The 16,442-nt window shown below is 38.6% G+C and overlaps 1 protein-coding gene across 5 annotated transcripts in view; it reads left to right on the forward strand.

Annotated features, from left to right (window-relative positions):
* Positions 1 to 209: 209 nt before the first annotated feature.
* Positions 210 to 16,442, forward strand: part of RBM26 (RNA binding motif protein 26) — a 53,853-nt gene continuing 37,620 nt past the window's right edge. For all 5 annotated transcript variants that reach the window (XM_065678075.1, XM_065678080.1, XM_065678078.1 and 2 more), the window contains exons 1-4: positions 210 to 683; positions 13,756 to 13,874; positions 14,410 to 14,546; positions 15,972 to 16,060. In XM_065678075.1, the coding sequence (XP_065534147.1) occupies positions 613 to 683; positions 13,756 to 13,874; positions 14,410 to 14,546; positions 15,972 to 16,060 (416 nt within the window). In that variant the 5' untranslated portion in view covers positions 210 to 612. The remainder of the gene's footprint in view (positions 684 to 13,755; positions 13,875 to 14,409; positions 14,547 to 15,971; positions 16,061 to 16,442) is intronic.

Below are 16,442 nucleotides of genomic sequence, written 5' to 3' on the forward strand. Positions count from 1 at the left end.
CAGGGAGGAGCTGGTGCCACAGGGCAGCCGGCACTCGCCGTGCCTCCCCGCCTCCCCACGGCGCGCTTCCGCCTAACAGCCCCGCCGGAGCTGCGCAGCACCTGCCACAGCACGGCCCGCCACACGCCGCGCCTCGGCGCTGCTCCCGCCCCGGCAAGCCCCGCGCGCAGCCCGCCCTCGCGAGATTTCCTGTTCTCGCGACAGCGGGGTGCCGCCATCTTACCTGCTTGCCCGCTCGCTCCGTCTGTCTGCGGCTGAGGGTAGAGGTGGGGGGGACGACACGGTGCGTTCCGGAGCCGCGCTCAGGGCTCGCAGCTCGTTGGCCGCGCTGCCCTCCGCCAAGGCGAGGGAGAGCTGCGGGGAGCGTTCCCTGCCTGAGAGGCGAGAGCGGGGCCGCAGGGAGCAGCCGCTGCTCAGCTGGTTCCGCCCCCTTCGTGGTGCTGGGCCTCCGGCCCCTGCCTGGCGGCCTCTGCCGAACCGGGAGGCGGACGCGGTCTCGGCGGGTGAGGGCAGGAGAGCCGGGAGCCGGGGTCCCGGCCGGCGGGGCGGCACGGACCCCGCCGCCGTTGCTGTTGCTGCTGCCGGGGAGGCGGGGGGCCCGGGCCGCTCTGGATGGTGGTTAAAATGATCATAGAAAACTTCGAGGCGCTGAAATCCTGGCTCAGCAAGACCTTGGAGCCCATGTGAGTAGCGCGACCATTCCTCTCTTTCCCTACTGCTCCAGAATAAGCCTTCCCTTGGAAAAGACGGGGGTCCTCAAGGCAGGGAAGCACAGCGCCGGAGGGGCCTGTGGGGGCATCCCGGGAGATGCCGGCCCAGCGCCCCTCTCTCCCGCGGCCGCCTTCGATGGGGGGCCACGTCGTGGCCCCGCTTTCCCGGTGCCGTCCTCGGCCGGGAGGTAGGACCGTGTTTCTCCAGAGGCTGCAGCTTCTCCCCCTAGCGACCGCACTCGTCTTTCCCTTTGTAGCCCAGGGTAAGAAGGAGATAATGTGTCTGCGTGTGCAGCTCGCTGTTCCCTACTCTCAGCCCCTGTAGAGGCCAGCTTAATAACGACCGCCTGCCGCCCTGTCCAGTGACCTTCTGTGGGAGAGCTCAGGTGCTATGGGACGTTTTACAGGGACCTGGGATCCTCCCAGTAGCATGTTCTGTAGACTCGTAGCACGTAGTTCTCCCTTGTTTTGAGTATTGAGCGCTCTTTTGTTTCCGTCCCCCCGAACAAAAATTGCATCAGTAGAACGCTTGGGAGTAGGAGCCCCAGAGAATAATTTGCATATTTGTGAGTACCTGCTTGGCCTCTAAGTATGACATTTAAGTGAGTAATTGGGGCTGTTTTGCAAATAGTCCTCGTCTTCCTTCTCTGATTAGTTTAGTACAACTAAGATGTGAACTTGGTTTTAAAGATTTTTCGTTCTGGAAATACGGTGCCTGCAAACGTTCTAGATCAAAGTGTGCACTTGTCATTCTGAAATCCTGTTTTAACGTGTGGGTTAAATTGCTGGAGCTTGATTTGAGTCAGTAGAACTTTTACTTCTGGTGTTAACTTCTGATATGTTTGGCCAGTGTCAGTTTTTGATGCTGTCAAATGGGTGGTGTGTGAACTCTGCTTTATGGCGTCCATCACTGTTAATTAAGTATATGTATGTACATTTATAGTTTGCTTTATGCTGAAATAAGTTGAAAAAGTGAAAAAATGCTGGGACACTTTTCAGAGAGCTTTATTTGTGGGTTTTGGGTTGCTTTTTTTTTTTTGGGGAGGGGGGAGTGCGTATGGTGTTTTGGTTGTTTTTTGGGTTTGGGTTTTTTTCTGTAGGACCTGATCCAAACCACAATGAAATAAACGAGTCTTGAACTTAACTTTGAATTAGGCCTGCAGCAAATTATGTCCAGTGCCTTTATGTAAAAGGTTTGTCCCTTAAGACTGTGGTAGGATTATGTTATTGTTGTTTGGAAAAAAAGCAGCGTCTTGTAAAGGTTTAGTTTGGGGAAGGTGAATTAGTGTCACTCTTGAGTCAATGTAAGGTAATAGCAGAATAAAGGAACACATTGGTAAGGTAGTATTAGAATAACAGAACATACTGTGTCCTGTGGTAATAGATCCAGGTAATCCTCTGGATGTTCCCTGTTAGTCTCTGGATACTTTTTTGCATGAATATTCTGTAAATGGTAATGAGCAGTAGGGTACTGGTGTTCTGGAGTATACTGGTCAGGAGGCTTGCAACAGACAATATTGAACTTTGTAGAGCCTTGTATTTACCAAAGTATATGTTAGTAGGTTGAAATGACGAGTTGTACAAACTTACCTCTCAGTTGCTCAGCAGCTGGAGATTGATCTGTTAACTTCAAACAGTTGACAAGGAGCATGTTTAAATTCTGTGAAATCTGGAACAGGAAGTCCTTTTGTGGCGTTTACAGGAGGGCTTCGTCTGACTTCCAGGTCCCTTTATTGAGTAAATGCAATAGGCTTTTTGGATTTTGCAGATCTGTATCTAAAAATAATTTATACAGTTCTTCTTCTTTTTTGTATTTATGCATCAGGAGCTGAAATTTAACTTTCACTAGTGAATAAGTTTCCTATTAGCAATGTGTAAGTATTGAATGTTTGCCAAATACTATTTACCTAGAGGTCAGTGTGGTTCTTCAGTCTTTCCCTCAAGGTCTATTCATTAGCGATGTGCAGTAGTAACTTCTTGTTCTGGTAACAAACTCTGGTTGTTCCTTGTTTTTCTGTTTGCATGCTGAACTGTCATATCTGCTAGTGGTAGTCGGCAGTTAAAGGGTGAAACTGTGATTTTGAGCTTTTGTGATCAGTGTGATGCTGTGCTTTTAGCACTAAAAGGACCAACCTGTTTCTGTTAAGTTAGATGTTGTGTGTGAGCAGTTCAGGTATGGTTCTCGTGCTGGAAAGCAATGTCATGGCATAGTGAATTGCAGGCCTGGAGGATGAGTTCTCTGAATTTTTAGCTTTGGGAGGAAAAAAGCCAGAAGCAACTGTTCAATTCAGTTTTGTGCAGTGTCCTATGTAATTGCATTATTCCAATAAGTGTCATAGTTGGTGAAGAGGTATTGTCATTTCCCAGCAGTTAAATATTCTTGGAGCTGCTTCTGATCTCAGCTATCTGAAATGTGTGCCTACAGCCATAGCTTTTGGCTGTATGAAAATTTTAGTGTGTAGTTACTTCTAAAGAAGTAAGAGCTGTTGGTGCAGTGCTGGTACAGTGAAGCCCAAAGCGCTGGTTGTCTGGAGGTGTTACCGTATCCTGCAAATAGTTTTTAATTTGTCTTTTCCTTTTAATGAAACACAAAATGTGCCAACTGTTTTCTGTCTTACTGCTCTTTCAGAAAGCTTTAGCTGCAAGATGGACAGCTGAATTTCCTAGCCATAGTAAGGAAGGCACCACTGTATTAGATCATTATGTAGGTGTTGTCTCAGTTTTAAAGGGAGAAGTGCATTTAAGAAAATATGCAAATAAATTTTATACACATTTAGATGGGTCTACATGTGCTAGTTATCTAGAGCTGAGTAGTTAGAATATACTTCATTTTCCAGTTTGTTTCCAGCTAGCTAGCAGTTTTTAATCAGGATGTATAGCTTGCTTCAAAAGCCATAAAACATGCATTTCTGGAACACTTCTAGACTAGAAGATGAAACAACCTTTACGGATATTGTTATTTTATCATGAAGTTTTATCATTAAACTATTTCAGGGCACTATCAGGAATGCTAACTTTTTAGTATAATGAAGTGTGTTATGTAATTGTGTGAACTTAAAATTATTTGGCTGTTGGATTGCTTTCCTGTGGTGCCCTGGGAAGCACTGTTCATAGACAAGAATGTTTGGGGGAGAGTTTTTGATATTTTTGTTTGTGGTTGGTTGGGTTTTTTGGTTGTTTTGTTTTGGACATTTCTAATGCCTTTGGCAAAGCCTTGGTGATCCTTCATACAAACACTCCTTATCTCAGTTCAGACTTGTTGCAGTGAGGCAGAAACTGCAAATGCTGCTATGCTGAAGCATTTACACAGTCCAGCTCTGCTTGAAGAGTGGTAGATCTCTAGGAACTTTGTACAGTTCTGCAAAGATAGGCTTGTTTAGTGATTTTGGAAGTAACTCCTGAACTGCTCAGTTTGGTGTACAGAAAATTAGTGAATATGTACACAGAACCACTATAGATACAGCTATGAGAATGTAGTACCGGTGTCAACAAAGGGGCAAGATTATTATTTTTTTTGTGCTGTGGCTGCTCTGTATTTGACTAGAGCTATTTTGTGTGTTCAACTCCAGTCTCTGTGAAGAAGGCATTTCTCAACAGTCTTCTGCATTGCTTGCAGATAGCAATATGCTTAGTTTCTAGTGTTGTGCACTTTTCCTTGTCCATGGCATGTCTCCGATGAAGTTTTTGGAAATAATGTTAAACTTGGAATATAATTTCTATCTGTCTGTCACTTCTAATTTATGTACCAACAAGATTCTCACTGAGCTATATCTATTGTGATGGGTTTCTTTTCCGCACATCCATTCCAGATCCTACATAAACTGCATGTATGATCCTTGCTGGAGTATCAGGATCTGGCTTGGTAAAGCTTCAAGTAGGGATGTCTTTTTCTTTTTCTTTTTTTTTTTTTTTCCCTTGAATTTGTTTGAATCTCTACCTGTGAAAAAAATTAGGTTTTCTCTACTAAAGCTGAATTCACCATTTTATAAGACATTGTAATGTTCTCCCCCTTGCCCTAATTCTTTGTAGTGGAAATTTTTCTTGTTTTTAATTACTTTGTGTAAATTAACTTTAATTAAAATCTTCTGCTGGCCCAGTGAATTTTGCTTACAATTTGATTAAGACTCCAATATCTAATTTTTTCCACTTTGCTATAATTACGTTCTTGTGAAGGTTTGTTCATGTACTAAATCAGACTTGAAAAGAAGATGGAAAAATACCTAAACCAATTTTTCTAAGTTATTTAGGCATATTTAATTAAAATGGTGAGGTTTTTTTACATTGATTAATCCTACAAGTGATCATGATGCTCAAACTACTTATATCAGAGGCAGCAGAATCCAAGTTGTTTAAAGACTATTTAGAGTATAGCTGTTACTGGAATATTTTATGGCAAACAGTCAGTATGCTCTGGTGTTCAGTTATGCCTTCACTGTTCTGTTTTTGTTTGTCATGTTTTTCAACCTTTTGTTAAATCTTATAATAGTTTTTGGCCTTTTGGATCTTTGCACAATTGTTAATAGGTTACTGGTTAGTTATCTTCACCCAGTTACTTAAGAAAGGTGGTGAATAGAAAAGATCTAATAATGGCATAAGGAATATGCTAATAAGCCAGGATACTGAAAGAATATAATTATTAAGTTAAAAGTTAAAATGAAAAACTTTGTCATTCCTTTGCACATACATTGTGGCACACTGTCCTGTCTATAGTACTCATCTGCCTACCAGGAGCTTTCACTCTTGTTTCCCATGAAAACTTCCGAAGAACTTCAAAAGGAATAGATGTTTATGTTTACTCTGTCAACACTTTAAGCTATTTATAGCTAAGATAAAGCAGAAATACATGTCATTGGTATGTCACTGTCTTAACACTGGTGAAGATACTCTTATACATCTGCTATGAAATTTGATGGTTTGTTAACAGGACTAGCGGGAAGCTGCTGTGTTTGGGAAATTGAGGTCGTTAACTTAGTGCACTGATACTGCTAAGCTTCTCTGTAAAAATATTATGATAGAATTAAAATATTTGTGTTACAAGGTATAATTGAAAACAGAACATAAGAAAATTATTCCTGTTACAGGAAACCTCTCTTCTTACACTGAATATCAGCAGCAAAATGGAGCCCCTTGGCTGCATTGCATATCGTCACAGATACTGTGATGATTTTTGCTTTCTGCATTGAATGTGTTAGCCAGCTAGCAAGCTGACAGCTGTTCTGCCTCGTGAGAGCTCTCTTGAATCTAGAGGTGGCATTTTAAGCTGTTGGTTGCAGCTGTATGAATATGTCAGATGTGGGTATCATGATAATTTAGAACTATTGTAATGACATCAGTAACTTATGTAACAGCACTGGAGGCTGTTGCATTGCTCAGTGTATTTCTGTATTATTAAAGTTAATGAAAGTGAGCGTTGTAACAGTGGTCCTCATCTACAGTAGTGTCTCAGGAGTTGGATCTTGCTAAATGTCATTCATTTTACTTATTGAATACTGTAGCTTTTTATACATCTATTTTTTTTTTTAGTAGCAACACAGCGGAATGGTAGAGCTGTCTAAATTAGACTAAGCTGTTCTGCCCAATAAGCAGCAGACATTTTTCTGCACCCACTCAGCCCTGCAAGTATGAAGCATTTCTCTCAGCCTTCAAACATGACAATTATCAAGGTGGACATGGTTAAGAACTGAGCAGCATTCTAGAGAAGTATAAATACTAATCTTTAGGCAACAAAACTAGACTGAAATTTAGGTTGTAAATTCTCAGGATTGGAGTATGGCAAATAACATGCACCTAAATGTTATTTCTTTTACAAAGAGATTGTTCACTGCCTGGAGGACTTCAAACATGCTTTTGTGGTTTCAATGTACTCTGGTAGTTTAAATTTGAGCAGCTAGTTTCAGGACTTACAGCGCCTTTTTGGTCTGTACATTCATTTTAAAAAATGAAGGGGAAAACCTTCACATGGTTTCTTTTACCGTCTTAAGAGTTGTGTGTGCACAGTAGTTGTGTCCAAAATGAAGTCTAGATTGAGGGTTTTGTCATTGGCTTGAAATAAAAGCAATCAGATGTATCTGAAATGGACAAGTACAGGTTTTTTTACAAGGAAACTGTATGGAAGTTTCTTTTCTGTCCTCATGCCTCTCCCTCCCCCAACCACACTTTCTTCCTTAAGTGAGTAACCACGTTAATTTTACGAAAACTGACAGATTACAGTTTGACATCTTCAGCACGGGATTTTTTTTACTTTTTTTCCCCCCCTGCATGGTAAAAGGTTATGTACCCTATAGTTAATTGCTACTTATGTATATCTCCTCTTGGGAATTTGCGTCTGTTTTCCAAACATTTTCATGAGACAGTAGACTTTGGAATAGTAGATTTTATTTTATTTTTTTCCACTTTCATAGAAAAGACAGAAATGTGTGAATTATGTTATACTACCAAAATTATTATTTTTTTTCTTTAATGGTTGAGTAGTCATCTAATAACTGTAAAATCTAAGCAACAGTTTGTCTTGTCATGCCAGTGAGGTTTTTGGAAATTAAAGGATTATCCTCTTGTTAAACTGATTTCTGTAGTATTTACTACAGCAGCATACTACCAGGTCTGCAGCAAATGCTGTAGATACTACTTTTAAAAGAATAACTAGAAATAATAACTTTCTTAAGGCTCCAGCTCTAAGTGGCTACTTCACTTACTGAGAACTGACCGAAATGAAGAATTGCAGCATGAGGAACTTCATAGCAATATGGGAGATTTTCTGAGAGGAAAAAAGGTATTTCAGACCTTTCCTCAAGCTGATTTGCTTCAGCTTGTTTATACGTAGGAAAGATCGAATATGCCTTGTCAAGAAGTCAGACTGGAGTAGGATAGGCAAGGTTAATAAGCTATTTATATGTGTGTGAATTTTTCAGGTATATTATCAACATCACAACTATCATTCTTGAGTCTGCTTGCCATTTTTTTAATTCCTCCTTCTTCCTTCTTTTGGTTTAAGAATTCATCTGGTTGGGGATGTGTTTGCTGTCAATGTGAGTATTTGAACAGGAGTCCTAGTGGCCTTATTCAGTGTTTTCTTGTTGGAGAGTTCAGGGCCCTGTTGGGGAGACATTGCCAAAATTCTCAGAGTATTAGTCTGACAGATTTTCAGAGCTCCCTTTCCTTATGATATTTTTTACATTCAAAATACTCAAACGGCATGCTTTTTCATTTGAAGATGTATTTTTGTTACTGATGCTTGAAGACATTATTGGGCACTAACTTCACACAATATTGCCTCAGCATACGATATTCAAAGTTTGTGCTTAGATTCTCTTACAGCTTGAAAGCTATTTACTGAATGCTTCTATTCAATATCTTTTGAAAGGGTTCTGTAATATTTATGTACCAAACGTATTAAGTTTTTTTTTTAGCTTATCTGCATTTTTAAATTACTTTTAGCTGTTTTGGGAAAGTCTTAAGTCTGTATAAGCTCTGATGTTAATAAAGGTTTTTGTATGTACAGCTATACTAGCAACATTATTATTTTTATTTTAAAAGAACTTCAATATGTGTTCCACATCCACTGCATTTGTAAATTAGGCTGATGCTGTAATTGCATGGTGATTATAAAAGTCAAAGTGAGTTCTCAAAAGATATTTAGTATTTTATATTTAAAAATATGTAAATCTGAGTGTTGGAAATGGATATGTTGAATATTGTTTAATGAATTACAAAGTATTAAAATAAAAAGACTCTACAGGGAAATGAGTCCTCTTCAGCTAAATTACTTTTCCCTTCTCAAACATTCATTATTAAAAAAAAAAAATGTATGTATTTAAGGCTTACTCTTAACAACTTCAGATTTCCTCTTCTGCTTTAATTTCTTTATTTGAAGTGATTATTTCATTTAAGAACTTCAAAACTGGATGAGATCAGAAATAAAGGATTTTGAACTTTTCTGTGAGGCTTGTTGCAGTTGTGAATTCTTGCTCCTACAATTGAACAAAATATTTGGTCGGCTGTTACTTTACTTTTTGAAACTTCTCTGTGGTGAGTAGCAGTTGGAGGTGTTCTGATTGTTCTCTGAAGAATATACAGAGCTCTAGCAAGAGAATTTTTCCATCTATGCCTCTGCATTAAATGCTGTTTATTAAAGTGGGGCTACAAGAGCCATCTCTTATTTAATATAGAGCAGCAGATACTGCATGTTCTCTGGCTGAAAGAGTACTGGCTGCAAAAAAGCAGTACTAGAGGTAAAACTATTTAGCGTTACTAATTAGGGTCATATATTCAGAAAGTGGGTGTGAGAATACATGCTGTGGTGTTTAATTGTAAATGGCACTGAGAGTTAAGTTGCTGCAGTGGAAATGAGTTCAGGTAACTTTTGCCAACAAGTTTATGTTGGTTGTTAAAGAAAATGTGAAGGCGAAAGCAAGAGGAAAAACTTGTGATTATTTATGCTGATTATTAGTTGCTGCAAATGCCTGCAAAATGTTGGGAGGATATAGTTATGGGGCTCTAAGTTGCAAAATGTTGTTTTACATCTTTCAGTGCATGTGAATGTTTTTCTAGCAGCCAAACTTTAGCATAAGAATAAAGTAATATCTAAACTTCTGTCACACTTATAACACACACTACCATTTATGCTGGGGTATGTCATGTACCCCACCATATTCAATTTAGGCTAAGGATTCAAGCCTTTATCAAACAATTGAAAATGTATATAACTCATTGAACATTAGAACTGAAATAGAAATTTACTTTTAATTTTGAATGCAGATGTGAAATGTATAGGTAGTATTCTGATTTTTCTAATTTTTCTGAATTTTCAGTTAGGGACCTTTCTCTATTAATCTTATAATCTGCAAGAATATAGTGATGCATACTGCATGGGAAATCCTGCTGCACAGTGTATTTTGCTGTCATCACCATGGGTGCCTTTCCTGTTTACTTTAAAGTGACAGCACTTAAAACAGTGTTGACCGCAAGAGCATAAAATACAAGACAGAAGTTTAGAAAACCTGATAAAGCATGCTCAAAATTAGTGAAAAATCACAGAATCCCAAGGGTTGGAAGTGACCTCAAAAGATCATCTAGTCCAACCCCCCTGCAAGAGCAGGGTAACCTACAGTACATCACACAGGAACTTGTCAAGGCGGGCCTTGAATATCTCCAATGTAGGAGACTCCACAACCCCCCTGGGCAACCTGTTCCAGTGCTCTGTCACTCTTACAGTAAAGAAGTTCTTCCTGATGTTAACGTGGAACTTCCTATGCTCCAGTTTACACCCACTGAAAAATCCATGTACGCACAACAAGCATACTGCATATTATTCACACAGATTGCTATTCTGTAAGAAACTGCAGTCAATCTAGAGAACATAAAAACTCGTTTATCAGAAAAACCCAAGGCCCTTATAATCCAAACCAGCAGATCTTGTCTAAGTCAAAGGATGGTGAATTTATAGGCAATATTTAGGAATTCAGTTTGACTGAAAAAGAGAAAGAATTGCTTTTGAAAAAGCAGCTCTTCCCGAAACAAAGCCATTAATGGTGCTAATCCAGAATACTTAATAGCTGTAAAGAACAGAAATTTTCAGGCAGACCTACTGTATTGACAGTCCTGTATAGTTTACTTCATGAGACCCATTACTCTTCTACCACTTCACATTGCCAGAAATTTAATTTTAGCATCATCTTAAAAAGCGAAGTCTAAAAAGCTGCAAGAGATCAGACTATAACCTTGTTAATTCTATCTAAATTACTAGTTACAGAAACAAGTGTGGTCTTCGCAACAGTGTGGAGAAAACAAATCAATTGTTTATGTGGGTTTTTTGTTTGGTTTTTTTTTTTTAAGCTTTGATCAACAGACATTGAAGAGGGGACTTCTGTTTCAAGCCCATACATAAAAAAAGGAAGTCAGCCTTTGGCTTGTGTGAAGTTTTGTAGTTTAATTTTAAAAAGTGAAAAGAAAACACACCATACTTTCTGTTTATAAAAACATTTTCTCTGTCTCACTCTACCACAAAATGAATTGTATTTATTACTGGTTATTTAATATCATCTGTTAGTACTTCTCAAGTACAGCATTTGTTGAATAGCCAAAAGAAATACAGTTTTAACTTGAAAGCATCTGAGTTCTTCCTGTTGTGTGCAGGGGGATTTCTACACTTACATATTGAGTAATACTTAGAGTTCAGTATGATTGTTTTGCGTTGTTCATATGTGGTTGTATCACATGCAGAGTGATAAATGCTAGGACAGTACCAGATGAGAAAATGATTGTGTTTTACAAACTCAAAGTACGCTTATTTTCATTGAGGATATTTTTTTGAGAGTATCTTGGAGTTGGGTGGATGGATTCAAATTTTAAGGTCTTTTTGGTGTGGACAGTATTCCTAAGACTTCCGAATTCATAGTGGGGAGGGGTGAAAGCACATATTGCTTGCTTGCTGTTTTTAAACCATTTTTGTTTGAGTTTGTTTGGGTTTGAGGTTGGTGGTTTTATTTTATTTTATTTTATTGGTGTTACACATTTTGGGGTGTGGCATTCCAGACAAGCCTTTCCATTTTTCTACTCTGCTTATGAGTGAGGAATTACTTTAAACTGCACATGAGGTTGTTGTATAGTTGCTACTGTAGAAGCTGGAGAATTAAAGTACGTATTGAAGTATATTGCAGTAGCTAACAGCAGTGAGTTTTTACCTTCTAGAATTACTCTTGCTTTGTCTTCCCTCCATTTTACATGTATGTGTACATGTATGTCAGTTGTAGCAGATTTCGAACAATGACAGGTGACTGTTATCAGATGATAACCATATTTGTGGAAATAAAAAAAAACAGCTTGCAATGTTTATCTGATTTTTGTGGAGAATACAAAGGTGAAGAAAAGAATTTGGTGTTACCATAGAAAATTGGCCTCTCCTGCAAAGATTGTTTTCCTGTTATGAGTGTAGATAGCTAATATGAAAACAGCACAGTAATTTTCTGAGTCATGATTCAGCGTGAAACTGGGAGAGGACTGAAGCATTCCTGTAGTGACATTGAACTGGCATTAAAGAATGGTGGGGGGGGGGGGGGGAGGAGGGAATAAAAGGCAAATTCAAGCGTTGAGAAGTTATGAAAGGAGGCCTTAGAGCCTTTGGGGGGCTGCATTTTTAAGTATCAAACTTTCAGATAAGCTTCTGAGATGATGTGCTCAGGTGCTAGCAGTATGAAAGAGACCATGCAGTCCTATTGCTCTTACTGTAGGAGGTTATGTGTCTGGTTCCAAGATGACTTGATGTGATATGTGAAGGAAAACATTTCTGAACAAGTTTCAATTGGTTTGCAATCTGTTTTTTGATTAATAGTATATATTTGTGTTTTGTCAGTTCAGTGTGTGCAGGTTCTTCTGGAATGTAGACTGTGAATGCCATACAATGCTGTGGTATCACCCCTAGCAGCTCAAGTTGCTTTGACAGCCTGAAATTCTGATACTGCCTGATCTCTAGAGGATGCTGAGTTAAGTTTGAAGCTCTGATGTTTATCTTCAGAGCACTGCTGGACCCAGGCTATACAGAAGATCTGAGGATGGATTCTGACAGATCTGCTTCCTCTGCTTAGTGAATGGTTGCATGAAGGATGTTGCTTGTTGTGCAGGTGATGGTGTCTTTGGGGCGAGGAATTAGACAGCCTCAAATGGTGGTGGATTTGGTTTCTTCTGCCCAGTTTCTAAAATACATGTAATTTAAATGAACAATGTTCAGTTTTATAATTAAGCTTCAGCATTGAAAAATCATTTCCTTAAATGTGGAAGAGATTGGGAACTGTCAATTTAGTCTTTGTTGTGACTAGTGGACTTCTGTGCTAGAGCAGTGTTTGTGTGATATTCATATTCAGTGCAACTTTCTAACCCCAGTTTAATTTTACTTATATCTGCTAATGTACAGTTAGATGCACCAGTGCTGTTTTTTCCCTTTTGCTGTAGTTCTTTAAAACACTAGTGTTAACTTTGATCACCACCTAGACAAGCTCACTGCCTGTATCACACAACCAGTGTGTGTTTGTTAAATCCTGCCTGGTTTTGTGGGGTCTGAGGTCTTCCTTTGGTTTGTGCTATGTAATGGGATTAAATGGTGTAAGAAAACGCTGCTGTTGTGCCTGGTAAACCACTGTCTCACCATTTCATTAGTTACTGGCTTTGAATTATGAAGCATGAAATTGTTTTCTGCAGTATTCTCGCTTGCTTTGTCAGGTTTTACTCTGTAACACCACTACAGAGTTCATTGTATATTACCGCTTGTGAGACATTGTAATAAAATTTTATCAGGCATATTGAATAATCTTCTACTTAACATGCATATGCAACTTACACCATTTTAAGTTCTTTTTTGGTGTGCATGAGGCCATCAGCTTTTATACTGAAGTGTTCCATACTTACTTTTAGATTGAATTTAAATATCTAAAATGCATAATGAGCCTTTAAATTTCCCTTCATTGTCTGTGTACCACTTGTGGAGGTTACATCTTAATATTATATGAACCCTTTTTCAAAATTATGATTTTCCAGTTAATCTGCTTTTTATGGTATTCGTATGTAGGTAGTAATAAGACTCTTTTGAAGCATATTTAAGAGTCTTGGTGATTATTTTTTTTTTTTTTTAATAGCATAGATCATTTCTGCTATGTAAGTGTCTTCATTTGTAACAAGGTAGGGCTGACTTTACCCCGTAACAGTCACCTGGTGTTACACTTAGATTTACTAATTTCATCATTGGAGAGTTACAGAAGTATTTGTTTATTTGCCTTGAAAACTTACGCACTTGAGGCTGTTTCATTCTGAATAGTTCGTTCTAGTTTCCTGTGAAGTCCTCTGTGCAATATTGTTTGGAAATATTTGGCAATTATTTCTCTAGAAAAGAAGGGTGATACTTGGCAGTCTTACATACCTGGACTCTGTCTTAAAAAATATGTCCGAGTGCTTTTCTTTTACTATGGTAGGAAATGTTTTAGTCCTTGATACGTGTTTGGTTATAACAGTTTCAGATGTTAACTTCTGTAATTTAATTACTGTTTTAATCTGTTTGCAGATGTGATGCAGATCCGTCTGCCCTAGCTAAATATGTTCTGGCTTTGGTAAAGAAGGATAAAAGTGAAAAGGAACTGAAGGCATTGTGTGTTGATCAGCTGGATGTATTTCTTCAGAAAGGTATGGTTTTTTATCATAGCAATAAAGCTTGAGTGAAAAGTCTGTCTTAATTAGTTCAATCTTTTCCCATATAATAATGCATTTTTGTCTTTATTAGCTTTGTTACTTTGAAGTATGTAATTCAATTTTTATGAAGTTTTGTTTTTTTTTTTTTAAACAGGTGTATAACACGATATGTGTGTGTTAGGTCTGTGTTTTGTGTCTGTTTGTATTTCTGGAAGAAAATCATGAATGTTAAGAATTATTGCCAGAATTAGAAGTATTGGAGCTCTGTGTATGTTCTAGAAATAAGCTTTCAGATGTTGAAAAACTTTGTGAAATGTTGTTATTACTGACATGTTTCTTGAATGTGAATATCCTTTTAAAATGTAAAATTATCAGCAGAGTATTAAAGAAAAACCCAAACCAAACTCTTGATTGTTTTAACTTTTTGGTGAATGCAGATTTTTTTTAAGTATATAATTTTTTAAACTTTTACATCAAATGTTGACTGTATTTTTCATAATGGATATTTGTACACTCTCCTTACTTTCAGAAACTCAGATATTTGTGGAAAAACTGTTTGATGCTGTGAATACAAAAAGCTATCTACCTCCACCAGAACAGCCATCGTCAGGAAGCCTGAAAGTAGAATTTTTTCAACACCAGGAAAAAGAGACAAAAAAGGAAGAGGTAGGCATGGATTTTAAATTAAATGTATGTCTTTTTTTTTCCTCATTCCTGTAGTTTGCTTTCATGGCTCAACTTCATCATGTTTGTTTATTAATAATAGTCCCAAAGCTTGTCCTACAGCATCAAAAATGTGTCGGAAGGTTTGTGTGTAGTATGTTGAGTATTGCTGCACAATTTTTCTAGATGTGAGTGGGTGTTTCAAAGGTAAACCAAAGGGGTTCTGCTTAGTCAAATGTAAATAAAGCTGTTGGGTAGTGCAGGAGTTACAGTACAGCCTACATGAGGTTTTTTTTTTGCTCAGAATTGCTGTTGTAGATATGCTGCCCTTTTAATTCATCAGAAATCCAGGCTGCCATTCCAAATGGCAGTCCTCATTCCTCCAGCTGCTTTATCCAGATAAACTCCTTATTCTGGCACAAATGTTTATGCTGCTCTTTGAGCCAGAAGAGTAGGTTTGTCCTTTTCGACAGCAGCCTACATTTGACTGCATCAAGGTCTTGTGAGACCTCACTTGGACTATTGTGTACAGTACTGGTGTCCTCAACATAAGAAGGACATGGAGCTGTTGGAGCAAGTCCAGAGGAGAGCCACAGGGATAAGGAGGCTCGAGCACCTTCCATATGAAGACAGGCTGAGAAAGTTGGGGCTGTTCAGCCTGGAGAAGAGAAGGCTGCATTGAGACCTCATAGCAGCCTTTGAGTATCTGAAGGGGGCCTACAAGTATGCTGGAGACGGACTCTTCATTAGGGGCTGTAGTGATAGGACAAGGGGTAATGGGTTAAAACTTAAACAAGGGAAATTTAGTTTAGATATAAGGAAAAAGTTCTTTCCTGTGAGGGTGGTGAGGCACTGGAACAAGTTGCCCAAGGAAGCTGTGTATGCTCCATCCCTGGCAGTGTTCAAGGCCATGTTGGACGGAGTCTTGGGTGACGTGGTTTAGTGTGTGATGCCCCTGCCATTGTAACTTGATGGGCATGGAACCCAAGGGGGTTGGAACTTGATGATCTTAAGGTCCTTTCCAACCCTAACTATTCTATGATTCTGTGATCTGAACCTGCTAACCTGCTGATGAAGAAAAGACCTTACTGTGTCAGTCGTTGTATATTCATGTCTTTCCAGATCTGTTGCTGCACCTTAGTATGGATTTCTGTCTATCTGTAGCAAAAGCAGGTGTTATTTTTAGCGCAGCACAATAAGGGTGCTCATTCAGCTTCATTTTTGCCCAACCTATTCTTTGAATATTCCTAGAAATAGAAAACTAGTATGATATGAAGGTTCTCTAATTGCATTACATGCAAAAATGTTGTTTCAGTTCAATGTTACAGCTGACTTGCTTGGTATTTTGAATTTGTTTTATGTGATTGTGCAGAAGTCTCCGTTGTAGTGTCCTCATGTTTTCATCTAATGTATATACTTTAAATTCAGATTGTTAAAGAGGAAGAGCGAGAGAAAAAGTTCTCTAGAAGATTAAATCACAGCCCTCCTCAGTCAAGTTCTCGCTACAGAGATACCAGGTAATAAATTTTTTTAGCCTATTGTATTACATCAGTAATAAGATGGATTTTTTATGATGAACCTTTCTGTATGGTTACCTAACGCTAAAAATAAGATTTTTATTGCTTTTATGCATATGTAGTTATGTGGCTAGTATATAAGTGATAGTGTAAACCATCTCAGAGTTGTGCACAACTGTCACATTTGAATTTTAAGGTTAATTTTTATGTTAGATTTTTGGTTTGTATTGCAACACTTACTGTGCTTGGTTATTTAGACTGAATTGTGATATTTTTTTATTTGGAAGCCTTCCCTTCAGTAGCTGCTTAACTTTTTGGTGTTTCCAACTTGAGGAAGGTACATTATTGGCAGAAACAGAATTTACCTGTGTTTTAAAATCTT

This window comes from Lathamus discolor, chromosome 4 (genome assembly GCF_037157495.1).
Source record: "Lathamus discolor isolate bLatDis1 chromosome 4, bLatDis1.hap1, whole genome shotgun sequence".
Lineage (NCBI taxonomy): Eukaryota > Metazoa > Chordata > Aves > Psittaciformes > Psittacidae > Lathamus > Lathamus discolor.